At 47.7% G+C, this 17,203-nt stretch overlaps 1 protein-coding gene across 1 annotated transcript in view; it reads left to right on the top strand.

The window, feature by feature from the left end:
- Positions 1-17,203, top strand: part of LOC102904687 (E3 ubiquitin-protein ligase RNF213) — a 111,407-nt gene that overhangs the window by 13,814 nt on the left and 80,390 nt on the right. The window contains exons 2-10 of the mRNA XM_076543878.1: positions 6,312-6,466; positions 7,392-7,558; positions 8,010-8,165; positions 8,953-9,164; positions 11,010-11,293; positions 11,687-11,946; positions 12,940-13,137; positions 14,532-14,754; positions 15,828-15,883. Coding sequence (XP_076399993.1) covers positions 6,312-6,466; positions 7,392-7,558; positions 8,010-8,165; positions 8,953-9,164; positions 11,010-11,293; positions 11,687-11,946; positions 12,940-13,137; positions 14,532-14,754; positions 15,828-15,883 — 1,711 coding nt within the window. The remainder of the gene's footprint in view (positions 1-6,311; positions 6,467-7,391; positions 7,559-8,009; positions 8,166-8,952; positions 9,165-11,009; positions 11,294-11,686; positions 11,947-12,939; positions 13,138-14,531; positions 14,755-15,827; positions 15,884-17,203) is intronic.

The raw sequence follows: 17,203 nt of genomic DNA, 5'->3' as shown, positions 1-17,203 counted from the left end.
TCCTGGACAGTTACCCAAGGTTCCTCTGCAACATTGGGGCATCCATGTCTGGCCTACAGGCCTAGCATATCTGACAGATTTTCTGTGAAGCAGAAATTTTGAAGGACTGTCCCACCTTGTCTTGGCAAAGTTCTGCAGTCACTTTGTTTTGTGTCCTGCTTGTCCAGTGGACAGCATACTGTCAGCAGTTGAGGCAAGGACACTTTCTTTGCCCACATGGCTAGCTTTTGACATAAAGAAAACAAACTCCATATGGAGTTTCTTTAATGTCCATCATCCTCTTTGAAGTAATGGTGCTGACAGGAGCAGACATATCTCATTGTCATGAAAAGCCTAAGTTGTTAAAACATCTTAAATGCCATATTATGTAGGTCATTAAAAGTGTTTGAAAATTTGAAATACATCTCTACAAATCTAGGAAACCTATCTAACATGACTATAAGTTTGACTATTGTAGATGACTATTAATTTGTATTTTTCACAATATATTACATTTTTAAATGAGTTGCAAAAACATAATACTTTAAATGAGTAGAAATATACATATAGTATAACAAAATTGACCTTAAATTTTTTATCAATAAACCAAAACCCATACCAATGTAAAGTATTTTGAGTTAACAGTTGTTTTTTGGATTAAAGTAGATTCAATAATCTACCCTTTTCTCCTATCATTTCTATATCCTCCTTTTCTTTTCAGAACAAGATTCCTTAATCTAATCTTTTTTCCTGACCATTATCTATAACAACTTGTAACCAACCCCCCTAAATGATGACAAACATTCATAATTTACTTTTGGGAATGCAGGCAGAGTTTTCGAGACTACTTTATGTTGATTGGGAGCACTGGTAATATTTGAGGGACCCTGAGAAATTTAGGATTATGGTCAAGTCCTGAGTGGAGTAGTCTATGAGGCTGGATCATATCTCAATCAGCAACCTTGAAGCTGTTCTGGATGCAGACCTCAGAGGAAACCATGACAGGCACCCTGAAACGTTGGATCATCTGGGCCATTTGTTCCCATTGAAGATTTTTCAGAGTGTCTTCCTCAATCAAATCTGATTTTTCTTTTTTTTAATTTATTTATTTTTATATTACAATACCATTCAGTTCTACATATCAGCCACGGGTTCCCCTATTCTCCCCCCTCCCACACCCTCCCCTTACCCCCAGCCTACCCCCCATTCCCACCTCCTCCTGGGATGAATCCTACTTGGTCGTGATGGATGATTGTTTTGATGTATTCTTGGATTCGGTTTGCCAATATTTTGTTGAGTATTTTTGCATCAATGTTTATGAGGGAGATTGGTCTGTAGTTCTCTTTCTTTGTTGCATCTTTGTGTGATTTGGGTATTGGGGTAATTGTAGCCTCATAAAAAGAGTTTGGTAGTGTTCCTTCTGTTTCTATTGTGTGGAACACTTTGAAGAGGATTGGTATAAGTTCTTCTTTGAAAGTCTGGTAGAATTCTACACTGAAACCATCTGGTCCTGGGCTTTTTTTGGTAGGGAGATTTTGATGACTGTTTCTATTTCTTTAGGGGTTATTGGTCTATTTAAATGGTTTATCTGGTCTTGATTTAATTTTGGTATGTGGTATTTATCCAGAAAAATTGTCCATTTCTTCCTGGTCTTCCATTTTTGTGGAGTACAGGTTTTTGAAGTATGATCTGATGATTCTGTGGATTTCCTTGTTGTCTGTTGTTTTGTCTCCCTTTTCATTTATGATTTTGTTAATTTGGGTGCTCTCTCTTTGCCTTTTGGTTAATTTGGCTAGGGGTTTGTCTATCTTCTTGATTTTTTCAAAGAACCAACTCTTTGTTTCATTGATTTTTTTGTATTGTTCTCTTGTTTTCTATTTCGTTGATTTCAGCCCTCAATTTGATTATTTCCTGGTGTCTATTTCTCCTGGGTGAGTTTGTTTCTTTTTGTTCTAGAGCTTTCAGTTGTGCTGTTAATTCATTGGTATGGGATTGCTCCATCTTCTTTATGTGTGCATTTAGAGCTATGAATTTTCCTCTTAGCACTGCTTTCATAGTGTCCCATAAGTTTGGGTATGTTGTCCTTTCATTTTCATTGAATTCTAGGAAATCTTTAATTTCTTTCTTTACTTCTTCCTTGACCCATTGATGTTTCAGGTGGGCATTATTCAGTTTCCATGAGTTTGTGGGTTTTCTATAATTTTTGTTGTTGTTGAGGTCTAACTTTAAGGCATGGTGGTCTGATAAGATACAGGAGGTTATTCCAATTTTTTTGTATCTGTTGAGATTTGTTTTGTGTCCAAGCATGTGGTCAATTTTTGAGAAGGTTCCATGGGGTGCTGAGAAGAAGGTATATTCTTTTGTGTTAAGATGGAATGTTTTGTAGATATCTATTAGGTCCATTTGAGTGATAACATCTGTTAGGTCCTTTATTTCTTTGTTAAGTTTCAGTCTGGTAGATCTGTCTTTTGATGAGAGTGGTGTGTTAAAATCTCCCACTACTAATGTGTGGGGTTTGATGTGCGTTTTAAACTTTAGTAGTGTTTCTTTTATGAATGTGGGTGCTTTTGTATTGGAGCATAAATGTTTAGAATTGAGACTTCATCTTGGTGGATTTTTCCTGTGATAAATATGTAATGTCCATCCTGATCTCTTTTGATTGATTTTAGTTTGAAGTCTATTTTATTAGATATTAGGATAGCTACACCAGCTTGTTTCTTAGGTTCATTTGCTTGGAAAGCCTTTTCCTAGCCCTTTACTCGGAGGTAGTGTCTGTCTTTGAAGTTAAGGTGTGTTTCTTGTATGCAGCAGATGGATGGGTTCTGTTTTCTTATCCATTCTGTTAGTCTGTGTCTTTTTATAGGTGAGTTGAGACCATTGATATTGATGGATATTAATGACCAGTGATTGTTAATTCCTGTTATTTTTTGTGGTTGTGTTGTGTTATCCTTCTGTGGTGTATGTTGTTGTGGGATTATCTATTGCTTGATTTTTCATGGATGTGTTTAGCTTCTTTGGGTTGAATTTTCCCTTCTAGTGCTTTCTGTAGGGCTGGGTTTGTGGACAGGTATTGATTAAATCTGGTTTTATCCTGGAATATTTTGTTTACTCCGCCTATGGTGATTGAGAGTTTTGCTGGGTATAATAGTCTGGCTTGGCATCTGTGGTCTCTTAGTGTCTGCATGAGATTTGTCCATGATCTTCTAGCTTTCATAGTCTCTATTGAGTAGTCTGGTGTTATTCTGATGGGTTTGCCTTTATATGTTACTTGGTCTTTTTCCTTTGTGGCTCTTAATATTTTTTCTTTGTTCTGTGTGTTTAGTGTTTTGATTATTATGTGGCGAGGAGACTTTTTTTTTTGGATCCAGCCTATTTGGTGTTCTGTAAGCTTCTTGTATCTTCGTAGGTATTTCTTTCTTTAGGTAAGAAAGTTTTCTTCTATGATTTTGTTGAATATATTTTCTGTGCCTTTGAGTTGGTATTCTCCTTCTTCTATCCCTATTATTCTTAGGTTTGGTCTTTTCATGGTGTCCCAAATTTCTTGCACGTTTTGTGTTATGACTATTTTGTCTTTAGTGTTTTCTTTGACTGATGAATCAATTTTCTCTATCGTGTCTTCAGTGTCAGAGGTTCTCTGTTCCATCTCTTGCATTCGGTTGGTTATGCTTGTTTCTGTAGCTCCTGTTCGTTTAGTCAGGATTTCTATTTCCAGCATTCCCTCATTTTGTGTTTTCCTTATTGTCTCAATTTCATTTTTCAGATCTTGGAATGTTTCTTTCATCTGTTTAATTGCTTTTTCTTGGCTTTCTTTTATTTCTTCCCATTTTTTGTTTGTTTTTTCTTCCATTTCTTTAAGGGAGTTTTTTTATTTCCTCTTTAATGGAGTTTTTCATTTCCTCTTTAAGGGAAGTTTTTATTTCCTCTTTAAGGGAGTTTTTCATTTCCTCTTTTAGGAAAGTTTTTATTTCCTCTTTGAGGGAATGTTTTATTTCTTCTTTAAGGGCCTCTATCATCTTCTTAAAGTCATTTTTAGGATTGATTTCTTCTGTTTCTTCTGTCTTGGTATGTTCAGGTCTTGCAGGTGTAGAATCACTAAGTTCTGATGTTGCCATATAGGCTTTATATTGTTGCCTGTATTTTTGCACTGGTGTCTACTCATCTCTTCCTCTGTGTGGTGCAGGTGGTGTCTGTGTCTGAGAGTGCCTCTCTTGTTCTAATTTTTAGTCCTGGTTTAGTAGAAGTTCTTGGTTAAATTGGTGTTATTGGGCTATTTCTTCAGGGGCAGCTGATCTCAGTTGGTGAAGTATATACTTATGATTCTGGTGATCTGGTTTGGTGGCTGGGCAGCGCCTTCTTCTGTGTTCCCAGGTCACGATTTGTTCATTCGTCAACTCCTCAGCTGATATTGTTTCTTCAGACTTCAGACTGTAGGCATCTGAATCCTCTCCCAGATGGGTTTCAGCTGAGTGGGGTAGTCTCACCAACACCTCCAAGTTGTAGGGTTTTGCAGGATCAGCAGCTGGACCCTGGGTTGTCCTCAGACGGAGTGTTCAGATTCATTCTGGTTCCGTCCCACAGAGATAGCTTCCTCCCCGGGTGTTGGGGTTAGAGGCGTCCCTGTTCCACGCTGGGTCTGCTTGTCTCCATCGCCAGGCCTGTCTACCTCTGCGGTCCACAGCTGGGCCTGTATGTCCCTGTCAGCTGCCGCTGGATCTGTCTGCCTCTGCGGGCTGCCGCCGGGCCTATATGTCTCTGCCGGCTGCCGCCGAGGGCCTACCTACCACTGCTTGTCACTGCCACCAGGCCCGTCTACCTCTGCGGGCTACCGCTGGGCCTGAATGGCCCTGTCAGCCACTGCCGCCTGTCTACCTCTGCAGGCCGCCGCCGCTGGCCTACCTGTGTCTGCTTGTGTCCGCCGCCAGGCCTGTCTACCTCTGTGGGCCGCCGCTGGGCCTGTATGTCTCTGCTGGCTGCCGCTGGGCCTGAATGTCCCTGTCGGCCGCCGCCGCTGGGCCCATCTACCTCTGCAGGCCTCTGCGTCTCGGGGTTAAAATCTTCTGACCAACTTCTCAGCTGGTCTTGTTTCCTCAGACTGGAAGCTTCTGTATCCTCATCCCAATGGCTCTTAGCTGAACTGCTGCTCAAAAGCCTGAAGCTTAACTAGCTAAAAGCTCCTGATTTTTCTTAACACAGAATGAATCCACAGCTTCACATTTCCTGTGGAAATAAAAGTATAACCTCTTCTCCAAAGTAACACTATCTTTTGACTTAAATTTTGAAGTCAAGACATTTTTAAAGTACAAAGGTTGGATTAATCCAGCATCATTTATCAATTTATCATCATTTATAATCAAATGTTGCTCCTTCCTCAGCTATCAAACAATTCAAAAGAAAACAATAACATGCAGGACACAGACTCTGTTTTCCCATCTTTAAGTGGCTTTTTTTATAACACTTTACTCCATTTTTAAGAACTTCATTATTTTCAAATTATGTATTTCTTTTTTATGACTGTCTATACCTTCTCTTTACTCTCCCAAGCCTGCATATATTTTTAAACACACAGTGAAAAGTCTAGAGGCTGGTTTTTTTTTTTGTCTGAATCTGTCTTTAATGCACATCTCTATCTTTTTCTGACCACATGAGCATTTAATCTGCTAAGCATCATGGCTAGGACTAAGCAGCTGGCTCCACCCCATCCCTTGGCTTCCTGAGAGTCTAGCTTCATGACAGAGGTACTGGTGGGAGCCATGGGAATTGCCTGCAACTCTGGGGAGGTTTTAAGTACGGTGCCACCAACTGCTCATAAATACCATGTAAGTGTTTGACAGCAGGGCTCCTTTAAGAGCCATATAGTTTCTGCTGCTAATGCTGAGTCAGGAAACCATCTCTTAAAGGAGCCACACCAGCAAACAGCCCACTGGAGAAAAGGTGGTTTCCAAGAAGCCGAATTTGACTGTGCTTTTGTGTGCTTAGAATCCTTTTTTTAAGCTTCTCAGGTTTTATGTGTGAATTCTTGCCAAATGTATGGGTGCCACATGTAGGCACAAGTTTCTGTGTCTGGCCAGCAACTCCCAAATACATGGCAACTGCTTCCCAAATAATTGATTCAGATGTTGTGGGTGGGTGGGTGTTCAGGCCATCAAGTTGTGTTTGTCCCTGTGGTTCTGCAATCCCTGGTCCTGCCCTGGAAGGCTGGGAGCAGAAACAGCACACAGCCTCGGAGAAGCTGATCTCTCAGCGGATATTGGTGGGAGCGAAGGGTCCTGTTTGCCCTTCCCGGAACTTGCTGCTCTTCCCTGGTGTGATCCTGCCTTCATCTGCCCCAGCAGATTCTGAGAACAACAACGCCTTCTTGGTGGCGTCAACCTCAGAGGAAAGGGCTGAGCCAGGCCAGGTGCTAAAAGAGGAGAGGGTCCCAGGCTCCAGCAAGGAACTGGACAACCCAGAGGAGTCCGAGTCTGATGTCTCCTGGACCACCCAAATGGTGAGTGAGTCACACCTGCTGCTCCTGCCCACTCTGCCCCGCCTCAGGCAGTCTCCTGATGTGATCTCACTGGGTCCTGGGGTTGGTCGGCCCTCAGTCACAACAGAGTCAGGGTTTCTCTGTGCAACCCTGACTGTCCTGGGACTCTGTAGACCAGGCTGGCCTGGCCTCAAACATACAGAGATTCACCTGCCTCTGCCTCCAAGTGTTAGGATTATGGGAATTAATTGAGAATTTTGCTACATGTGCGCTGGTGCAGGAGGAGGAGGAGCCTCCACATGGGTGCTGGGAATCCAACAAGGGTCCTTTGCAAGAACAAGTGCACTGGGCACACTCCTTTAGCTTGGACAGAGTGTAACTGAACAAAGGGAGAGGGTGGTGGAGCTGAGGAGCAAGCAACAGGCAGGGCCACACACTTCCCTCTGCTAGAGCCTGGGCCTCACTGGACCCCACTTCTCAAAGGATACACTTGGGGTCCCTTTGGGACGTTAGCAACATTCGTTAGAGTCTGTCTCCATGGAATTCCCATGCAGGAGAGAGTCAGGAAGGCTCCCTGAGGACACACGTGGAGAGTCCTGGGAGGTCCTGGGAGGAGGTGGATCCTTCCTCTTGGGTGGCTGCGTGAGACCCCGGGAGGCGCTGTGAGAGTAGAAACCAGGAGTGAGGGCTGAGCCATAGACACAGGAAGTGCCCTGACAGGGAATGGCGTGGGCCAAGGCCCTAAGGTAGAACGTGGTGGGCTGTTCTCAGAGAAAAGGGAAGCTGGTGAGGGATAGAGAGGCTGTGGACAAGTTTAAAGAGGGGCTCCTGCAGGCCATGGTAAGCAGGCCAGAAGACCCTGACAGTTCTGAGCGAGGACGTCTCTGGCCTGGCGGCTGTGAGGCATGTCTTGTCTTAAGCACTGGGGTTCAATTGCTTGTTCCAGGAAGCTGAGCTCAAGTTGCCTGACATGGGGAGGAAAAGGGGTGAAACTGGGGACACCCAGCCAGACGGTCCGAAGAAGCCAGAAGAGAACAGACATTGTGCAGCAGCTTTGAAAAACAAGAAGGAGCAGAGAAACCAGAAGGCTGCTGCACCAGAGGCTCCGTCGGGGTAGGACGTGGCCTCTTGCACCGGGCCTGTGTTACAGCTCCGCCAGAGTCATGCGGCTCCCATCATGCCCAGCCTGCATCTCATCAGTGCCTTTGGGAGGACAGCTCTGGGTGGGCCCATCTGGGACACCAGTCCCAAATCCCCTTTCCTGTTGGTTCCTGGGTCCCTAGCAGTCAGCATGATGCTCAGGAACTCTCTGGGATGAGGCCATCACAGTCCAGACTCCTAACCCCGCCCCCTGGTCCCCACTGTTACTAGTACCTTGGAGCTGAGGAGAAGCAGCAGCCTGCTGGGGCGCTGTGTCTGAACCTTAGTGCCTGGCACTTGCTCTTAGGGGTGTGGACATAAGGCAGAGAAATAAGGATGGTGTGTGTGTCTTGTGCGTGTGCACATATTCCTGCATGTGTGTACGCACCCTGGCAGCTAGTGTTTCTTTCCCCTTGCTTCCCAGAACACCTAACCTGGAGGATGGAGTCACCGTGTACTTCCACGCTATTGTCTCCCGAGACTTTGCATTCAACCCTGACAACCACAGAGTGTATGTCAGAGGGGGACAGGAACTCGGGAAGAACGGCTGGAGTGATGCTTGCGAGATGTGCTACACCAAGTGAGTACGAGAGCTTGGGGCTGTCCTGTCACTCACAGAACATCTGTCAGTGGTCATGTGACCAAAGCAGTTGGGTGTGCTCTATCCTTTCTTCCTTTTCTGTCTTTCTTTTTTTTTTTTTTCCTTCTGTTTTGGTTTGTTTGTTTTAAAATATCACTTTGTTGTCCTGGCTGGCTTAGAATTCATTGTAATCCTCCTGCCTCATCAGCCTTATAGACATGTACTACCATGATTGGTGAAAAATGAGTGGGTTTTTTTGTGATTTGTTTTTGTTTTCTTTCTTTCTTTTTTTAAGATTTATTTATTTATTATGTATACAGCATGTATCCCTGAAGGCCAGAAGAGGGCACCAGATCTCATTACAGATGGCTGTGAGCCACCATGTGGGTGCTGGGAATTGAACTCAGGACCTCTGAAAGAGCAGTCAGTGCTCTCAACCTCTGAGCCATCTCTCCAGCCCTGTTTTTGTTTTTTGAGACAAGGTCTCACTGTGTAGCCCTGGCTGTCCTGGAACTCACCCTGTAGACCAGGCTGGTCTTGAACTCACAGATCAGTCTGCCTCTGCCTCATGAATGCTGGGATTAAAGGCATGAGCTGTCACCACCTAGCCCGAAAATGCGTGTTTTAGACACATTCTCCAGCATGCATTTCTTTTCCACTTCTTACTGTGGCTCTTTTTCTGGGTTCTGGCTGGAGATCCTGTTCTGTTATAAAAGTGCTATAGCCTTGGGGCTGGGCTTCACGACATGTGTCCTCTGGTAAATGGGCATATTATGTTCCTCCACAGAGACCTTGGTGACCTCGGGTCTCTCATCGAGGGCTGCATGGTCATCCCCAGGCAGAGCCTGGACAAACCCATCCCTTATAAATATGCCATTTACCGTGGTGGCAGTAACAAGGATACCGCAGAGTACGAATTCATCTATGAGCAGCCGGAGAAGAGGGGCGAGCACGTGAACCGCTGTCTGCTGGTTGACTCTACCCTCTTGGGCACTGGAGGTAAACCATCGAGGTGCCAGACGGTCAGCTCCCGGGGTCTCTGGGGAGCAGACATGGGGTTTGGGCCTCTGCTTGGCACGGGCCCTGCCTTTCCCTGATGTTGAGTAACGCTGCCTTTGGAAGTGGGTGTGACTTAGCCCTTCACTGTGTGGAGAAACCAGGAAAGTCTTTCATCGAGGAGTTGGATCGAAGGAGCTGTATCGAGGGCTGGCCGGGACGGAGGGTGACTGAGGGTGGTAGGAGGGGCAGTGGTCTGGCTCTTCCAGGAGAGCCATGTCAGAACCACTGTCAGAAGGTGACTTGGACAGTGACAGCCCCGTGTCCTCCTTCCACGGACCACAGGACTGTGAATGAGGTGAATGTGGCTCATGCCTGGGCAGTTCCTCTTGTCCACGCATCGGAGGCTGGAGTCTTGAAAGAGTTCCTTTCCTCTGTGTGTTGTTTTAGTTCCTGAAGCAGCTCCAGACCCTGCTGGGTCACTTCAGATAGTTCTCGTGCCTTTGCTCAGGGTGGATTTGGTTTTTTCTCAGTACTGAGGTTGGAATCCAGGGTCTCTGCTTTAGCATAACTTTAAAAGTATTTTATTACATTGATTTGTATACATGTGTGTGTGTGTGTGTGTGTGTGTGTGTGTGTGTGTGTGTGTGCACATGCCATGGCATGCTTGTTGAGGTCAGAAGACAACTTATCAGATGTGGTGGCAGGCACCTTTACCAACTCAACTGTCTCCACAGCTCTCATCATTTTTTTAAAGATGACCATGTTACCCAGGCTGGTCTTTAAATTTGGTTTTAATTAAAAAAAATTTAAAGACTCATTTATTTTTTATTTTATGTGTATGTGTGAGTACCTATATACTATTTGCAGGGGGAAAATGGTCATCAGAACTAAATCAGACAATGTTGGTGAAGAGAACACAGTGTTCTTCAGATACAGCTGCCTTAGGACTGATAACCACAGCCCAGCGGGAAGAGCCGGGCCCACAGAATCCTCAACCTCGGATCTTTCGAGGCTGGCTCAGCCCTGGATTGGCTTTGCCAAGTTCACTTCTGGACAAGGACATAGAACCAAACTCCCCATTGTCTTTTCCTCAGGGCCTCTGAGAAAGTCTTGGGTCTCCCCACATTTATGTGAGCCATGTATGTGCCTAGAAGCCAGGAGAGGGTATCAGATGCCCTAAAACTGCATTTACAGGCTGTTGTGAGCACCATATGGCTGCTGGGAACTGAACCACAGTCCTCTGCAAGAGCAGCCAGCAAGTGTCCTTAGCTACTGAGTCATCACTCCAGCTTTTTTTTTCCTTAAAAAGACAGGGTCTCATCCAGGTGGCAGTGGTGCACACCTTTAATCCCAACACTCGGGAGGCAGAGCCAGGCTGATCTCTGTGAGTTCCAGGCCAGCCTGGTCTACAGAGTGAGATCCAGGACAGGCACCAAAACTACACAGAGAAACCCTGTCTCAAAAACCAAAATAAATAAATAAATAAATAAAATAAAAATAAAAAAAGACTGGGGCTCATGTAGCTCAGGCTGGCCTTGGCTGTGTAGTCAAGGTGACCCTACATTTCTGACCCTCCTGCCTACACCTGTTCGTTACTGGGATTGCAGGTATGTGCTTGACCTGTATGTAGCCCAGCACTTTATACATGCTCAGCAGCACTCTCCAGCCCAGGCTGCACATTCCTGACCTTGGGCTGCACAGGAACACCCTGTGCCAGCTGATGGAGTGATCACCTGGCTTTTTCCTTCCTTCCTCAGGCTGCTCCTCCTCCTTTTCTGCCTTCTAGGGGAGGCCGGGCCTCAGGGATTTGGAGCTCACCCATATTTGGTTCTTTTGTCCCCTCAGAGTGGCATCAGTATGATGACATCATCTGCATGAGGCCTCCTGGGAAGGTCCAGAAATTTGTGAATGCTTTCACTGATGGCACGAGAAAGGACCTGGTGAAGGGGAAGAAGCATGCCGCTGCCATCATGCTGGACCGGATCTTCAGTATCCTCCAGCCCTGGAGTGCCATCAACCTGCAAAGCTTTATGACCCAGTTCAAGCAGTTTTATTCTGTGGTCCGAGTGCCTAAGATCCACGACGGCCGTGCTAGGCCATGGTCCAGTCTGCAATATGATGAGAAAGAGGTACCCATTCTCCACTGTCACCACCAGCTCTGGAGTAGACAGGCAGTGTCCCTTGACCAACTAGAGGCTAGGTGACCCCTGGGCTGAGTGGGCCAAGTACAGCCATCCTCCTCAAGGGGTTCCTCTGTGCTGCACCCCTAGCATTGGTCCTGGGCTCTCCCAGAAGGGGTGGGCTCCTCAACACTCTACACTGTGGTGTGGCTGTCCCTAGGGTAGCACTTCCTATGTCCCCACCCTCCAGGGCTGGGGTCTGGGCATCTGTGGGCTTCAGTGGGGAAGCACGGGAGAGAGGCAAGTGAGGCCCTCCCTTGCTCTGGTGGCTCCGTACCAGGCACTGTTGCCAGCCTCTGAATACACCCTGCACAGCTCACACACCTTTCCCTTCTGAACCAGGTGAGGAGGAACCTGTGGGAGCACGTGAAAAAACAGATGGTCCCCTTCCTGGACGGGAAGAGCAGGGACCCCCTGCCTATCGACTGCCCTGTGAGGAGTAGACTGAAGTTGGGCCTGGCCATCCTTTTCATGGTGGAAGCAGTTGACTTTGCTGTCCCTAAAGCAGACCTGGTCTCACTGTGCTGTCTCCTTGTCCCGAGCACTGGCTCACCAGAAGCTCTTCACAGTGACCTGAGCCCCATCCTCAGCACCTCTCAGAAGTATTTCCTGTTTATTATTTCTTTATTTTCCATTTTATGTGTACTGGTGTTTCATGTGCCTGTTTGTCTGTGTGCCATATGCATGCCTGGTAGCCTAGGGAGGCCAGAAGGAGTAGGCTCTCCTGGAACTGGAGTTACAGACAGTTGGGAGCCAACTTGTGGATACTGGAAACTGAACCTGGGCCTTCAGGAGGAACAGTGATCTTCACAGCGGGGCATCTCTCCAGCCCCCTGATCATTTTCTCTGTTTTCTCTGATAGTTTCACTGGGTAGCCCAAGCTGCCCCAGACTCAGGAGATTTCTGCCCCCAGCTTGCCGAGTGCTGGATTTTGGGTATGAGCCACCACACCTGCTCATGGAGCTGTGGGTAGTGGTACCTGTCTGTAGTCCCAGGTACTTGGCAGCTGAGGTGGGAGAATCCTGTGAGCCCGTGAATTTGAAGCCAAGCTGGGCATCTTGTAGTAAATGAATACACGGAGTGTAAGAGAAGCCTAGAGTGCTTCCACACATGTGTCTTGGCTTCTGTGGAAGCCCCAGGGATGTGTTTCCTTCTGCTCTGTCTGGCCACGGAGATTAGAATGCGAGTTATCACTGCTGGGTCACAGTAAGTTTGTAGAGGACCTACTTGAGCCTGGTGACCTTGCCTTGGGCTTTTCCCAGCATCCTTTGCGGCTAGTTTGATTCAGACTTGGAAGTCACATCAGGTAGCAGTCCTGAGTAGCTCTTACTGGGCACCAGCCTTTTGGCTTCATGTTTTAGACACCCGTGATTACACATTTTGTGAAAGATATTCCTCAGCCATGTAGTGCAGAGATGACTAGCTGCTGTGGAGATTCGTGAGGGTTGCTGTAGGGTGGGGCTGGGGTACCCTAACATTCTTATGACTCCTAGTGTGGACCCTGTCCAGCCATGCAGTATTCCTTGTGCTCTGCAGAAAGTGATCATAGACCACTGGGCCATCCTGCCCTCACTGATGCCTACATTCCCTTCTAGATGGCGTGCGTACCTGATAAACCTGTGCCACAGGTGCATAACTGAGGGGGTCGACCACTGGCTGGGCACCTTACCTGTCCTGCACTACTGCATGCAGCAGTCTCCACCCAGGAAGGCCTCTAAGAGCCAGCCCGAGGACACCTGGGCAGGCCTGGAAGGAATCTCCTTCGCACAGTTTCGGGACAAAGCTTCCCCTAAGTGAGTTGAATAGCTGCTCTTCGGACGCCCATCCCAGATCCTCAGGCTGTGCACATGGTGCAGTCAGTTTCCTGTTGTCACTGGAGTCATTGCTGCTTGAGGAGCATTGATTCTATTCTCCGCCTAGTTATTTGGTCTCTCTCTCTCTCTCTCTCTCTCTCTCTCTCTCTCTCTCTCTCTCTCTCTCTCTCTCTCTCTCTCTGTCTCTCTCTCTCTCTGTCTCTCTCTCTCTCTCTCTCTCTCTGTCTCTCTCTCTCTGTCTCTCTCTGTCTCTCTCTGTCTCTCTCTCTTTCTCTGTGTGTGTGTGTGTGAGTCCACACACACATGATGAGCATGTGGCCAGTGAGGCCAGAATTTGAACTTCTAAGTAGAACACTAACTGAGAAGAAATGTATTTCCTAAAAATCTCCCCTGAACTTTTGCAAAGTACCGTCATCATCACCAGCTGGTGGAAGAACCACCTTGCAATTGAGATACAAACATCCATATCTGCAGCTCCTAATTTCCATAAACTACTAAGTATGATTTATTTGATAGAGCAGAAGTTAAGACCTCAAGTGACCCTGAGCAAAGCCTGACTCTGAAGTCCACTTAGCTTTACAGCGTCTTTCTCGTACATAGACTAGGATGCCTTCACTCATGCACTGAGGGAACAAATTCTTAGGGAGACCCCTGTGTGGTCAGGGTTGTGGGTAGCTCAGAGTGTGACAGGCAGCACCTGTCCTCTGCCTGGAGAGTGGCATTATGGTCAGGCTTGGAGCAAGTCCTGTGTCCCCTGCCATGATGCCCTGGACACAGTCTCCAAAGCTAAAGGTAGACCTGGAGGAAGCCGCTGTCTTTCCCAGAACTTTAGGAGTAAGAGTGGTGTGTGTGCTGTGGGGTGTCATGGTGAACCCTGGCCTCTAGAGGGGTAGGTGTGGGGTCTGGGAGTCTTGGGGATACAGGGGTCAGAGGTGGGGACCATGATCTGCCTACAGTATGTGGGGACAGTGGCCATCCAGTAGGGCAGAGGTGCTGAGAGCCAAGACAACTGCTGGATGAGAACCCACTGCAGGGTGGGCACAGAAACAGGGATGAGCCAATCACTCCGGGAACTCGGATCTCAGCTTCTGCCAACTGAATCCACCCTGAAACTGAAACTCTGCCCAATTCTACCACTGATCTCGGGATGGGATGAAGGAGAGAGCCCTCTTGGTCTGTAGGGAATAGTCCAGTAGCCAGCGTACCCCTGGAAGTCCAACTGCCCCTGTTTTCATTCGATCCCGGACTGACTTTGATTTCCATGAGGCATGGCAACCCTTCAAGTGGGACTGTCCAACCCCTCCTGGTTCTGTCTTACTTCGTGTGAGTTCCGGTGCTGTGGTCTCACCACGCCCCGCGCTGTCTTTCCTCAGGAGCCAGGTTCTCCAGTTTATGCAACCTAGGATGGCCCTGCTGCAGGTGGATGAGTACCTCTTCCGCTCCTGGTTCAGCCTCGTTCCTCTGGAAAGCTTGACTTCCTACTTGGAAAACTCCACTGAATACTTGAGTCATGTGCCTGCTCGCATCCTGGATTGTTTTCAAGGGATTTCATACCGGCTTCGAGGGCTGGGGAAGATCTCCAACCAAAACTTGGAGGTGTGTTGTGGGGAGCAGACCAGCAATTGCTGGCTTAGCAAGGACAGGGTGACTGCTACAGTGCCGGGAACTGTCCGTGGAGGAGTGCTCGCCTCATGAGTGAGAGCCTGGCACTCATCTTCAGCACCACAAGCAGTGAGGGGGGCCAGTGAAGGACAGAGAGAGAGAAAGAGATTTATTCAGATGTGGTGAGGTTTATTTAGCTAGGTATGTTGAGGTTTGTCTAGCCAGGTGTAATGAGGTTTATTTAGACAGGTGTGGTGACATTTCCTATGGGAAAAGGTTGGTTTGCCTGAGTTAACTCTATTTTCAGTAAACAGAACTTGAGAAATCAATAGCTTTTTAAACTTCTGTTTTAAATATTTGAAACAGTTGTGCTGGGCAGGACTATAAGCAGTGTAGGTGTGAACTTGTTTCCTATCTGTGTCATCCATCCCTACTACACTTTTTTTTTTGTTTTGTTTTTTGAGACAGTATTTTCTCTGTATAGCTTTGGAGTCTGTCCTGGAACTCACTCTATAGCCCAGGATGGCCTTGAACTCACAGAGATCCACCTGCCTCTGCCTCCTGAGTGCTGGGATCAAAGGCGTGTGCCATCACCACTCAGGCCCTCCTACACTTTTTTAGATATAGAGTTTTTATGTAAAGTGTTTGCCACACAAGCTTGAGGATCTGAGTTCAATCCCCGGAACCACCAGGAAATGCAGGGCACTGTGGCCTGCACTCTTACTCCTCAGCGGGGCCGCGGTGATGGGAGGATCCTTGCTTACTAGCCAGCCTAGCTCAACTGGTGATCCTCAAGCCAATGAGAGAGACTGTCTCAAAATACGGTGCACAGCTTCTGAGTGAGAGCACAGCCTCCACACGTGTGCACATGTGGGCGTGCTCACAGAGTAGGAAGAGGTAGTTTTGTGTCCTCCCTTTACCAGTGTGGAGCTATTCCTCTGAAGAGTAGCTGCTTTGAAGGGAGGAAAGAGCAAGAGAGTGTTCCATGTGTACACGGGCCTTTTCTGGTCTTGTCTCAGCAAACACAGCATGGCATGATTACACCCTCCTCCTCTTCACTGTTTTAGAATATCGAGCGCATCTTTAAAATGCTGATTCACCTTGTGGACATTTATCAGGACACGTAAGTAAGAAGACCAAGGGCAGCCTTGGCTCCACAGAGCTCTGGGAGGCCTGGTGGCTGCCCCTGCTGGCCTCAGCTTCCCCCATATGCTGTTTCAATGGGAGATTGCAAACTAACACCATGCTTTCCAAGCTATTCCATGTCCATCTTCAGCTGCTGGAACCTACCCCTGCTCCCTCGCTGTGCATCCCTTCCCTGTACCTGTTACACCTGAGCCCTGCATCTCATTAGCAAATCAAGTCAGAGCAGACAAATCGAAAGCATTACTTACTGTTCCCCTTGCTTTGACAAGACACAGACAAATGCTGTTGGAGAAGGGTGTGTTCTGACTCACTGTCAGGGCACAGTCCCTACTGTCAGGGACACACAGCCCATACAGTCCGGGACAAAGTCCATACTGTCGGGGACACACAGCCCATACTGTCCGGGACACAGTCCCTACTGTCCGGGACACACAGTCCATACTGTCAGGGACACACAGCGTATACTGTCGGGGACACAGCCCATACTGTCGGGGACACACAGTCCATACTGTCCGGGACACAGTCCGTACTGTCGGGGACACAGTCCATACTGTCGGGGACACACAGTCCATACTGTCGGGGACACACAGTCCATACTGTCCGGGACACAGTCCATACTGTCCGGGACACACAGTCCATACTGTGGGGGACACAGTCCATACTGTTGGGGACACACAGTCCCTACTGTCGGGGACACACAGCCCATACTGTTGGGGACACATAGTCCATACTGTCGGGGACACACAGTCCATACTGTCAGGGACACAGTCCATACTGTCTGGGACAGAGTCCATACTGTTGGGGACACACAGTCCATACTGTCCGGGACACAATCCATACTGTCGGGGACACAGTCCATACTGTCGGGGACACAGTCCATACTGTCGGGGACACACAGTCCATACTGTCGGGGACACACAGCCCATACTGTCGGGGACACACAGCCCATACTGTCGGGGACACACAGTCCATACTGTCCGGGACACACAGTCCATACTGTCCGGGACACACAGTCCGTACTGTCGGGGACACAGTCCATACTGTCGGGGACACACAGTCCATACTGTCGGGGACACAGTCCATACTGTCGGGGACACAGTCCATACTGTCGGGGACACACAGTCCATACTGTCGGGGACACACAGCCCATACTGTCGGGGACACACAGTCCATACTGTCGGGGACACACAGTCCATACTGTCCGGGACACACAGTCCATACTGTCCGGGACACACAGTCCGTACTGTCGGGGACACAGTCCATACTGTCCGGGACACACAGTCCATACTGTCGGGGA

Source organism: Peromyscus maniculatus, chromosome 8 (genome assembly GCF_049852395.1).
Source record: "Peromyscus maniculatus bairdii isolate BWxNUB_F1_BW_parent chromosome 8, HU_Pman_BW_mat_3.1, whole genome shotgun sequence".
Taxonomy (NCBI): domain Eukaryota; kingdom Metazoa; phylum Chordata; class Mammalia; order Rodentia; family Cricetidae; genus Peromyscus; species Peromyscus maniculatus.
This window is presented reverse-complemented; position numbering and strand designations above follow the sequence as displayed.